Genomic DNA, 12,243 nt, shown 5'->3' on the forward strand with positions numbered 1-12,243 from the left:
GATTTTAATTCAAATGTAATGCAAAAACTCTGGAGGTCGTTTACTCAGAACATACATTCAAAGGCGAATCACAATATTATGGTCTCGAGGTTTGAATGCGAGTGGTGTCGCATGTGTGTGTGTGTGTGTGTGTGTGTGTGTCCCAGCGCGCCCCCTGCAGGATCAAAACACAACAACATTTACACTTTTTCAGTTGTTTTGCACTTCCGCTGATACTTTACCGTAAATGTAATTGTGTAATGACCGATACATTGTGATCAAGCGGTGTGATTTATAACGAAAGTGCAGATGCACAAGAAAAAAATGTTCTCAACACCTCGTGATGTCCGTAAACTAGAAATCTTCTTAAACGCACACATATTACATTCTCATGGATACAGATGCCTTTAAACACACAGTTTGTAATGTAAAATCAATACAGTGCTTTTTAATCTGACACACACAGAGACATGTGTTCAGACGCCATAAACCAAAACTCTTATAGCACCTTATCACTCATCAAAAGTTGCATTTCTTTATAACTTACCCCAAAGTTTTGCATAAAATGAGCAACATTTTATTTTAAAGCAAAAGCCACAAGAAGTCATTTACAGTGATTTTATAACAGCTACGCAGCATTGACAGCTGATTGTAAAGCCTGGCTTCGAGGGTTTATTGCTTTTCTAAGATTTCATATACAAGGTTTAATAAAATAATATGTAGTGATATTAACAAATGAATATTATTGCTCCGCCAAACAGTGCAGTTCTTCAGAAACAGAAACAACAAAGCGGTTGCCAAGTAAAGCATACACAGCAAAATACAGCGGTACAGTGACGCTTACGTATGTCATGCTGTCAGCCTTTGAGTTTGTTGAAACTGGTTTATAAATCTGGTTTGTGTGTAAAGCACTTGCGTGCACATTGTGCAAAATGCTATAGAATTGAAATACAATTGAACTGAACAACAATCACTCGCTGCACATAAAAGTGTTTCGGCAAAAAACGTTCTCATGGCACACATCCAAATAAACATACGTTTGTGCTTTTGAAATATCGTTTGTATTAGTTTTTTCTGAAGTATCGTGGAAATGCAGCGTCGAAAAGGTTGATGTGAAAGATTTTGAGAATAAGACTTTAATTGTAGGTTGTTTCACGACAATAAAATGACTTCAAAGGAATTCTGCTATATTAGATGTGAAAAAAAACATGATATTTTTGACAAACATTTATCAGATGCTTTTATCTAAAGTGTTTTGAGTGAGCGGCACATTGATAAGTGCGACCAAAGTACGGTTTTGCATCACATGGTGAAGCCATGGAACTGAAATGAATGAACCATGTTTCTTGTGTTGTTCAAAATGAACATGATCAAAGTCGACTGAGGTAGAACGTTAGTACCACGGTAAGCTTACAGTACATGGTCCAGTTTTACTATCTGGCAGCATGACTGTGCCATGTACCTGCACCACATTACATGAGTTTGTTTTATTAATGTCATGACCCCTGAGCTTTGCTTTGTGTATGGACATCCATCTACGATCCCTTCACCGAGACTAAAGTAAAGATGTGAATGTCCTGGTGCTTTTCTTACTCTAAACACACTTGAACACAAAACAGGTGGATATGAAGGCGTCAATAAGAAATGAAGAATGAACACAGAGAGACACTCAAAGACTCAGGAAGTTACTGAGGGAAGTTTAGTGGTTTCTTGCGTCACACACACATTTTGCTCTGAATCTCCGGCCGGTGGAAAGAGAAGGTAAGAACGCCGTCTTTCTTGTTTTGTGTATCTCACGTGAAATGTTTCTTGGAGTTTTGGATGTAAAGATGCTGGACGCCGAATGTCCCTCACGTCGTGTGAATGAGGATTGCAGCAGGTTTATTTCATGATGTTAGCGTGATGCACTCACGGCCCTCAGATCTGATCGCTTCATTTCCGCAAGAGCACCCGAGGAAGAAACATGCTGAAAAATGTCATTCTGAGAAACACCAGACGACAACGCAACACTTTCCGAAGGTCTTTGATATGTAGAAATGAGAGAAGATTTGGAGTTTGGATCTTCTGTGGATATTTACGGTTGGATGTGAAGAGGCGAGAGATTTGAAAGGTTTGAGGGTGTGGTTCCATGTTGGTGAAGAACTCTTAAAGCGAGAAGAGGAAATGAGGTTTGGGTGGCACGAGCTCAGATCTGCACCCAGGTTACATGTGTTTATTGTTTTCAGGCAGGTTTTGAATGCTAAGTTGTAAAAACACTGCAGGCCTCAACGTGAACTTGACCAAAAGATGAAGGAAGTGTTGCAGAACCATAGCATACTGTATGTCCACTTCATATTCAGTTTATTTAGTATTCTTAAGGACAGTACAGTAGAGTTCAAGAGTATTTTAAAGTATGTTTGTAAGTATACTAAACTCTATGTATTAGCAGTATACTTGTAAGTGTGCTATTTTCACTACTACTTGGGACTAAACTGGCCCACTTTTTATGCATACTTCAACAGTACTTAACTAGTTTACAATCATGATTTTTAAATGTTAAGCAACTGCACTACAAGTGAACTTATAACTTAACCTTATAACTTTAAGTGAACTTCTCACTATATTTTTCAACTTCTTAGTATGGTCCTATATGTTTTATACTTGAAATACACCTGTAAGCTACTTAAAGTGATAGTTCACTCATTTACTCGCCCTCTTGTCATTTCAAACCTGAATGACTTTCTTTGTTCCTAAGAGCACAAAAGATGAACTTTTTAAGAATGTTTTTAACTGGACATCGCTCACTTGCATCGGTTTTGTGTTCATACAATAAAAGTGAACGAGGGCCAGTGCTGCTCGGTTACCAACTAATATCGTCTTTGTGTTCTGCGGAAGAGAGAACGTCATAAAGGTTTAAAATGACAAGAGGGTGATGGAAACGATGACTGAATTTTCCAGTTTGGAAGAACTATCACTTTATTTGATGTATTCATGTGTAGAAAGAAGACGAGCTTCTGTTTCACACGTGTTTGATTTATTTTTACTTGAAACTATTCCAGCCTGAAGCTAAACTTTTTACTATGTAAACTCAGAGCAATAAGAATCTAAAGAAAAGAGACACATTAACACAGTAAAACCGCCAGTGTTAAAATAGTTCAAATTAACACTCACAGTGTACATATAATTCACCCAAGATATATATACACTGTGAGTGTTAATTTGACCTATTTTAACACTGGCGGTTTTACAACTTCAATTCATACACTAAGAGTACAGACTTTAAAATCATGGTGGATATTATTTCATCAATGCTGTTTTTCCAACAGGAAATCTAATTGAATACATTTGTTATTTCTTTATAGATATCTTTCATGTCTTCTTTCACTGGACGGCATCCATTCATCCCAGTAGTGATGCACAATGTAATCCATTACTGAAACAAACCCAATGAGAGTTTCCGCAGCAGTCGTGTGTCAAACTGAAGTCAAACTGAAAGTTAATCCTCATATAATCTCCAGTCACGTCATGCGGGGTTTAAGATCATCCGTTCGTACAAATGTTCATTAAAGCGGCACACACACACACACACGCACACACACACACACACACACATACAGAATAGCTGAATGTTTGAGAGGAAGCGAGGGAATAAAAGATGAGAAGAGGCCGGAAAAAAGGAGCAAACAGAGATAAGGTGTTTGGATGTGACCTGCAGGAGCACCTGAACTCCACCGCACAAGACAGTGAGATTATTACTGCCATCATTAAGTTTTGACTTTAAAGAAAATCTGCTCCATCATTATCAAACTCTCTCTCTCTCTCTCTCTCTCTCTCTCTCGCTTTCATGTGATCAGTTCCTCCGGTGTTGCGCAACTGCAGTGAATTTATTGAGGAGTATGGGATTGTTGACGGCATCTACAGACTGTCTGGAGTCTCGTCCAACACACAGAAACTGAGGTGATCCCACTTCTAAAGCACTTCAAGACATTCACCAAAAAGTCACATGTATAAATACGAATGTCCTCGAATTAGATACAAAACATCAAAGCGGGTGACGTTTGTTATAAAGAAAGTGTTGAACACAGAGCACAAAGAGTATAATCCAACATACTCTCTTAAAAATAAAGGAAACTTTTTTGGTTCCACAAAGAACCATTGAGTCAAAGGTTCTTTGTATATCTGAAGATCCTTCTTTCGCCACAATGAACCGTTTTTGAAAGGTTCTTGGGATGTGAAAGGATCTATATGGAACCAAAAGGTTCTTCTATGGCATCGGAGAACCCTTTGAAGCACCTTTGTGTACAGGGATTAAAAAAAGTCAAAAACATCAGGAGATCCTCTCTTCGTATCGCAGACTATAAATTGAAATTTCTGCTGCTTCTTCAAAGCAGAAACATCTGAGACGCAGATGAGAATTAAACAAAACTTTACATTTGCTCTCCAATTAGTCTTAAATGGAAATAATCGAGATATTAAAGAGATCTCAGCTGTGATACTTCTTTCTTGGAAATCATATCATCATGAAATAATGAAAAAAGAGAAGCGAGTTCTAGAAAAGCTTGAGCAGCGATCATGTGGACGCGACACTTGCTTTGATATTTTATAATGACATCAGATTTTCAGTTTCAATGTACATTTCTTTTGCTTCTGGCAGGAATGAGTTTGACACTGAAGGAACTCCAGACCTGTACAAAGATGTTTATCTGCAGGATATTCACTGCGTCAGTTCTTTATGTAAAGCGTATTTCAGAGAGCTGCCCAACCCTCTGCTCACATATGAACTCTATGACCGCTTCGCCGTAAGTCTTCATCTCTTTGAGTCTTATGTGAAACAAAGAAATGTCAAACGTTTGGAAACGCTTTATATTTTTTCCACCGATTAGAATGTAAGTAAATGAAAACATCTCAAATAAATCAAAACTGCATTAGAGCTTGAGGTCTCAACCTGGGAAGCTTTTTAAAGACCACTGAAGGAGATCCCTCGGTCCAAGTTAGCAATTTCCAAAAAGAAATGTATATGAAGAGTTTGGTTCCAAAATGAGATAACTCATAAGTTTGTTAAACCACTTGTTTTTTATTGTGTCAGTCAGTTGTATTTTTGGAGTTTTATGGCTTAAATCAAAACAAACCACCTGTAGTTTGATTGATATTCATTGGAATGCACAAAAAACTTGAGGTTTGAACAAGAGTCATTCTTAACATTTCTGCATACATCTTGATATCAAATGATTTATGATAGTGAAGTATTTCCAAGCTTTTGACTGGTAGTGTATTAGTGTTTATGATTGACAAGTTTAATAATAAACAGAACTGACCCACATCTCTCTCTGTAGGATGCAGTGGCTATTCAGCTGGAGGACGAGCGGCTGGTCAAGATTAATGAGGTTTTGAAGGATTTACCCGTCCCTCACTACAGGTAAAGTGCACACGCCACTAGTGTCACGACTGATGCTCATCATCCGCTGTGATTTAACACTCATCTTCTTCTAGAACGCTGGAATTTCTGATGCATCATCTGGTCAAGATGTCCACATACGCATCTCAGACCAACATGCATTCCAGAAACCTGGCCATCGTCTGGGCTCCAAACCTCCTCAGGTGTGTGTGTGTGTGTGCGTGCTATTTCTCATTCATCATGTTTGTTATCATGACAACGCTTGTCTTATCATCTGCAGGTCGAAGGACATCGAGTCGACTGGTTTTAACGGAACTGCAGCGTTCATGGAGGTGCGAGTTCAGTCCATCGTGGTGGAGTTTATTCTCACGCATGTGCCGGAGCTTTTCGCTTCTTCGGGTACTTTTTCCTTTTTCTTTTCATCTGCGACGTAATGTTCAACCTAGAAGAGGTTGAAATGTGACTTCATGTCAACTCTTTTGTAGGATCGGCCACGGAACGCCGGAAGTCCCTTCCCTCGCCGACATTACTGGCCCATCAGGACGAACATTTCTTTAAGTCGCTGCCGCTACATTGTTCTGGGAACTTGAGTCCGGGAGATGGACCTCCACTCATGCGGTCGTACCACGCTATTATTGACGGCACTGACAAGTAAGACAACTCGTCACTATATTAGACAACCCACAGACCATCATTTGTGTGTCTACTGTCTGTACTGTTATGTATTGTCAGTAAAACTACTTTACAAATAGTAAAAGGAAAATTTTGTATGAAATTTGCGTACGATTTACCCGAAGATTTGGAAAAAACACTGTACTTTTCAACATGATTACACACCGACACTTTTTGCTACATTTTATTAGTTTGATATTTACAAAACCCGAAAGGATGACCACTAACAATGATTTATGACCAAAACAAATCATAATCTGGAGATACAAGGTTTCAGAAGGTCAGCAGCGATATATTATCGTGTTAGTTTAGTATGTCTCAAATGACGGGAAGCTGAAGAATTATGTGTTCCCACGGTGTCCATACATTTATTCAGAAGATGAGTGTCTAGACTTACCCACAATCCCTTTCCAAACATCGCTTAACCTCAAGCATCTGTTCAGGAGAAAAGGCTCACTCAAAGGAAGAAAGTGGAAGTCCATCTTTAACTTGGGTGGGAGAATTCATGATCCCCGCAAGAAGAACAAATACTGCCCCAAAGGTACGAGCATTTATCTCCAAGATAAAAGATAACTAAACATAACATCAAGCAAAATAAATCGGTCCCTTCTTAAACGTGTTTCTCAGATAAAGAGAAGACCTCGCTGAGACCTGCCAAAAGCATGGACTCTCTGAGCTCAGGGCCTTATCCACTGGAAGGTACGACAAACATTTGAAATTAAAATTGAATTACACATTTTAATTCATATTTTAAAAGTCTGTGTAAAGTCTCACGTAAATGTAAGACGTAAATGTCACTCTCGTGTTTCTCTCAGATTCGAAGCATCCTGCGGCTCTGCTAATGTCCCCGGCCAACCCCGAGGGCGGGGCCTCTGTCGTAGGAGGTGTGTCCAGCGGTTACGCTGTGACGTACAGGCGCACAGGCGGGGCACAGGTGAGCATGGTGAGCAGTGGGACTCAGGGCACGTACAATCGTCTTGATTCGGTGGGCGGAGCCGAGGGGTCATCTCAGGGCACCTCCAGGTCACCGGGAATGACCAGTAAAGCAGACCGCCGCGCCGGCATCCACATATCCGGACCTTTCTCTGTGACTGTGCCACTTCACATAACGTCCGGATTGGCACTTGGTGTGCTGCAGGGGGGCTGGAACGAGAAGGAACAAACCGTGCAAGGAGACGCTGCTGATGAAGAGCAGGCAGAAAGAGAAGACGAAGGTGAGGACGTCAAGGGTTCAGAGCCGGTGCAGACGTACACTGATGAGAGCAAAACTGATGATGATGATGAAGATGATGTTAAAGAGAATAAAGGGGATGTGGACGCTCCGCTGGATTTGGAGAAGATGACGACGCAGATCATAGTGGAGGAAGATGAAGAAACGTTCAAGTCAGATATGACCCAGCATGAGGAGACCGAAGAAAGAAATGTAGAAGACGTGTCGCCGCAGAATGAAGAGGCGATGGCAGAGGAGGAATACATGGGTAAGACTGAATGATGCGGATGCATAATAATTATATATAATCCAGTTATCCAAACTCATGTGCTTAAACGCATTCAAGTAGAAACTCTTTTCACAGAAAGTGCATTTGTCCCACTGGGTTTCATATGTGAAATGCAGGAGTGGCCTTAAGTTAGGAAGGAAGTTCACTTGACAATCAAAATATGATGTGAGAAAACACAACTTAACTTAAGTGTGCATTGACAGAAAGGCAAACTAGAGCATACAAGTATATACCCAAAATAGTGCATGAAAAACAAAAAGCTGGCAAAATATAAACACAACATGCAAAAAGAATTTTCGTAATATGAATTTAAGAAATGAAAAGAAATCGTAATATGATTTGGCCACTTCTCCATTACCAAGAAATAAAGAAATAATATTATATATTATAAAAAGGATCATTTAAAGAGTGTCTTTTCTGCACAGATATGCGAGGACACCTCCATCAAGCTCAGGTGATATCTGAAGATCAGAGTGAGATGGATGAGTTTTCTGAGCAGGATGTTCAAGACGCCTTTGGCTTTCTGGATATGATGGACAGCTGTGCATCAAACCAGGTGTGTGTCTGATCAAAATGAGGTGTTATATAAAGTTTACTGACCGATGGATAGAAATGCGGTCTATAGGTGGGGTTCACAACACATCTTTCATTTTCTTTCAGGCTGAGTTTTCAGTAGAAGCACCTGAAGAAGGAGTTGAAGAGGATGAAGATGAAAGCAAAAACATCAAAACTCCTGTCAGTCCGGTACAGAACCGCAGTGATGAGTGTGAAATACCAGCAGTTCACACGATCACCCACAGAGTCATCACTGGAAAATCCCACAGCTTACCATATAAATCCCGTCCCTTCATGCCCGCCCTGTCATTGTCATCTGACGACGACCGCAGCCCTGAAGATGAGGATGATTCTGATAAAGATTCTGAATATGAGGACATGTTCTGTCAAAGTCTCCCATCCGCTCGTGAATTTCAACGATTATCCAGGTCTCTGGCCAAGAATCCTGACCACTGGGCTGAAGACGTTCTCTCCAACAGCCAATCAAAACGCTTAGATGATGTAATACTTCCTCCAGACAGCAAAGAGCTGCAGTCCCTCAGCCAATCAGAAGACACGATTCTCACGGCTCGTACAGACGACGGTGAAACGCCGGCAGGGACTTCTGTCCAAATCTATAATGAAGAACACGTCAGTGGAGATTCAAAGAGGGAGGATCTTCATATAGATGATGAGAAGAATGAAGTCAAATCAGATGATGTGACAAATGACACAAACCCAATTACGTACGTACTGCATCATATACTTCTGTGGTTTCAAATGTAATGTTTTAAACTTAAAATAATAAAGTGTACTTTCAGTCTTCTCTGAAATAGACTTAACATTACATTTATTTGTGTATAAGACCGAGATATACTCTATAAAAGTATAGTAGATACAACAATCTAAATGTTTTGGATGAATTATCCCCTTAAATTACTGCTGTATGTATACAGGGTAGAAGGTGACCTGGAGAATTCAGAGGGCGAAGAAGACACATATTTCGGACCGGACCCGATACCCTGTTCACCGGAGACCAACTGGACGGAGACGGACAGCATCAGTGTCCACGAGCCCATCCAAGAACAGTGGGCACGTGTGGATGCTCTGCCGGATACCGAGATTTACAGCGCCATTGAGATCATCATCACCGATGTCTCTGACTCGGATGTCACCGAGTCAACGGACGCTCAAGACGAAGTGAACGCCAATCCGTCACCAGACGCAGAAAACACAACCATGAGCGACGGCGAGGAGATGACGACACAACCAGACGAAACAGAGCAAAGCGAAGAATCTCTGGAGGATGAGGCCACAGTGTTGGAGTTCAAAACTCACGAACGTGAGAAAACATGGAGTGTAAATGAAGAGGATCCTGAGGAGGAAGTTGAGATGGAGGACCGTGTGAAGGACGAAACAACTGAAGATGAAGAAGAACGCGAAGAGGTTAAGGAACACGAACCGTGTGAATTCACAGAAAACACAGAGCAAGAACGAGTTGAGATGGAGGACCGCGTGAAGGACGAAACAACTGAAGATGAAGAAGAACGCGAAGAGGTTAAGGAACACGAACCGTGTGAATGTGCAGACAACACAGAGCAAGAACGAGTTGAGATGGAGGACCGCGTGAAGGACGAAACTACTGAAGATGAAGAAGAACGCGAAGAGGTTAAGGAACACGAACCGTGTGAATTCACAGAAAACACAGAGCAAGAACGAGTTGAGATGGAGGACCGCGTGAAGGACGAAACAACTGAAGATGAAGAAGAACGCGAAGAGGTTAAGGAACAGGAACCGTGTGAATTCACAGAAAACACAGAGCAAGAACGAGTTGAGATGGAGAACAGTTTTGATATCGATAAAGAATACAATGAAAGAAACGTTGAGGGTACGGAGATGGACTCACGTGTAAATACAGACAGTGATGAAGAACGTTCTGAACACATAGTCGAGGGAAATCTTTCCTCTGAAGAGAACTCGCGTGAAGATGATTTGTGTGAACAAACAGAGGAGCCGGTGAATGAAAAGTCATCTGTTACCACCGACGAGCAACCGCCACAGACAGCCGAAGACCGTCCCGTTCCAGAAGAAGAGAGAGAAACGTCCGCTCCCAAACACGTGAAAGCTGTCCCTGCCGTCCCACCCAAACCTCAGCGCTCCAAACTAACAGCTCTCACCCTCAGAAAACAGTTTGAGGACAGAGACGCTGAGAGAAAGAGACACTCGCAGGTCATGGACACGGATGAGAAACGTGACGAAACAGAAGAGCGCCACACAGACGACGAGGAAAAGAACTGTCGAGAACCAACCAGCGAGACCAATGGTGGTGGAATGGCAGAGGACGATGAAATAAAGGCGAGCGGGGACGCTGGGATAGATTTCAGAAAAGACCTCCAGAGAGACGGCGAGAGAGAGGTGAAGAGAAACAGCGGCATCAGCATGTGTTTCGATGAAGCCGTCGCTCGGGCCACGGAGAAGCGGAGCAGAGAGACTTCGGAGCGTCTGTCAGGAGCTCAGTGGGAGAGAGAGAGCAGAAGAGAGGGATTCAAACACAGAGAGAAAGACGACGAGAACAAAACTGACTGACACCATAAGCCGTAGATTTACACAAATGCACGAAAATATGAAGTGTACAATATTATGTGTAAAGAAGAGCAAAGTAACTCATTCATAGTTTTTTATATTCTACTTTCTATTACACATACGCTTTATTTTTCCAGAAATCGTTTTTTATGTAAGGATGGAGGACGTGTTTGTATAGTTTACAACAGTGTTTCACATCACTTTTTTATTTGTACGTTCAGTATTCAAAACAAAACCGCTGTTTACAAATTAGGCCTGATGAATGAATTGGCATTATTAATATGTTTGTCAGATAAAACTGTATTTTCATTATAGTGGAAATGAATTTGGTTGATAAAACGGAACACTCAGGAATCAAATCTGAAAAGAAACAGAACAAGCCTCAGTCAGGACAGAATAATATGTGTACAAATATTTTATATATGCAAGTATCGTATTTTTAAAGCCTCATGCCTTGTCGAACAAACAAATAAACACATTCGTGTTTCCTTTAGATATGTGTGATCTGGTGTTTTTATTGAAGCTAAACATATTTACTAAATTTCACAAGCACACCGGCCAATAATGTAGTTATTTTAGTAATATTTATCTATTTAACATGAAATCTCACTCACCTTATCTCGATTTACAGATAGAATTTATCGTATTGCTTCAATCGTAAAACATTTTCAAACATTTTCTTACCACACAGTCTAAATAGGTCTTGGTGCTAACTCCCGCCCTCTTTGATTTGGTTGGTTAGTAATATTTGCTTCTCTGGTTTGATTGGTCATCGCAATTATTTTCGCCAAAATAGATTTTTTGCTTGATTTCTGCGATACAGCTACGGCCGGAAGTGAATGATGCTAAATCTTTAATTCATTAACCTTACAATAATAACAAAATAGTAATTAATGGTTTTCAGCGTGACAAAAATTGCGCGGTATTGAAGTGCGCATGCCCAGTGCAGGTAGCTGTTTCCATTTGTCATTCTAGTAGCATGCATGTTCAAATTCGCCTACTTATACAAGACCTCATAGTAGGTGCTGTTTTTGTGTTGGAATAGTAGGTACTTTTGAGTGCATGGCAAAATAGATTGCACAAACTGGGACTAACAGGAAGCGGAAGTGGTTTTTGTTACCTAGACAACATTGAGGCCAATAACTGTCACACACACCAAAATACAGGGGCATGTTCAAGCTCAAACCGGTGCGCAACGTTTTGCTACGTTTTCTGGGTCGAACGACAAGTTTCCTGCAACGGTTTGTAACGGTGTGCAACAGGGTTTGAGACGCGTTTTCTCTTATTCGGCGGGTGTGTCAAGAATGTCAACATGTTCTTTGTATGACATATCGCTTATTGCTCCCGAACTCTTTGTAAGTAGCTTTGGATCAAAGCGTCTGCTAAATGACTAAATGTAAATATGTATATAAACCACGCATGAGGTATTAAAGAGACAGCTCGTGCAATGGGTCTAAGTAAAGTCGTTTTAATGCGTCCGCTGCAGCTCGGTATATGCAACAATTGAAGATATCAGAAGAGCTGTATTAAGCAGTATTCAACACGTATTTATACCGATTTCATCAGGTTTCAAAAATACCTTAAAGAATGACCTTTTCAGCT

The 12,243-nt window shown here is 40.8% G+C and overlaps 1 protein-coding gene across 1 annotated transcript; it reads left to right on the forward strand.

Annotated features, from left to right (window-relative positions):
* Window positions 1-1,666: 1,666 nt before the first annotated feature.
* Window positions 1,667-11,135, forward strand: LOC306892344 (uncharacterized protein). The gene is made up of 14 exons (XM_079453387.1): window positions 1,667-1,740; window positions 3,321-3,701; window positions 3,813-3,915; window positions 4,613-4,757; window positions 5,292-5,374; window positions 5,449-5,556; window positions 5,634-5,752; window positions 5,839-6,004; window positions 6,469-6,566; window positions 6,653-6,724; window positions 6,841-7,503; window positions 7,950-8,080; window positions 8,185-8,804; window positions 9,015-11,135. Exons 2-14 carry the CDS (start codon window positions 3,614-3,616, stop codon window positions 10,642-10,644), a joined length of 4,026 nt encoding a protein of 1,341 aa, XP_079309513.1. The 5' UTR covers window positions 1,667-1,740; window positions 3,321-3,613; the 3' UTR covers window positions 10,645-11,135.
* The last annotated feature ends 1,108 nt before the right edge of the window (window positions 11,136-12,243 follow it).

This window comes from Barbatula barbatula (assembly GCF_947034865.1).
Source record: "Barbatula barbatula genome assembly, chromosome: 3".
Taxonomy (NCBI): Eukaryota; Metazoa; Chordata; class Actinopteri; order Cypriniformes; family Nemacheilidae; genus Barbatula; species Barbatula barbatula.

Excerpts from the sequence above, each read along its gene's own strand:
- LOC306892344 (XM_079453387.1), top strand. The coding sequence starts at position 3,614 with ATGAGAAGAGGCCGGAAAAAAGGAGCAAACAGAGATAAGGTGTTTGGA. Across the intron at positions 5,753-5,838 it reads GGAGCTTTTCGCTTCTTCGG|GATCGGCCACGGAACGCCGG; the intron begins GTACTTTTTCCT and ends ACTCTTTTGTAG. Across the intron at positions 6,567-6,652 it reads GAACAAATACTGCCCCAAAG|ATAAAGAGAAGACCTCGCTG; the intron begins GTACGAGCATTT and ends CGTGTTTCTCAG.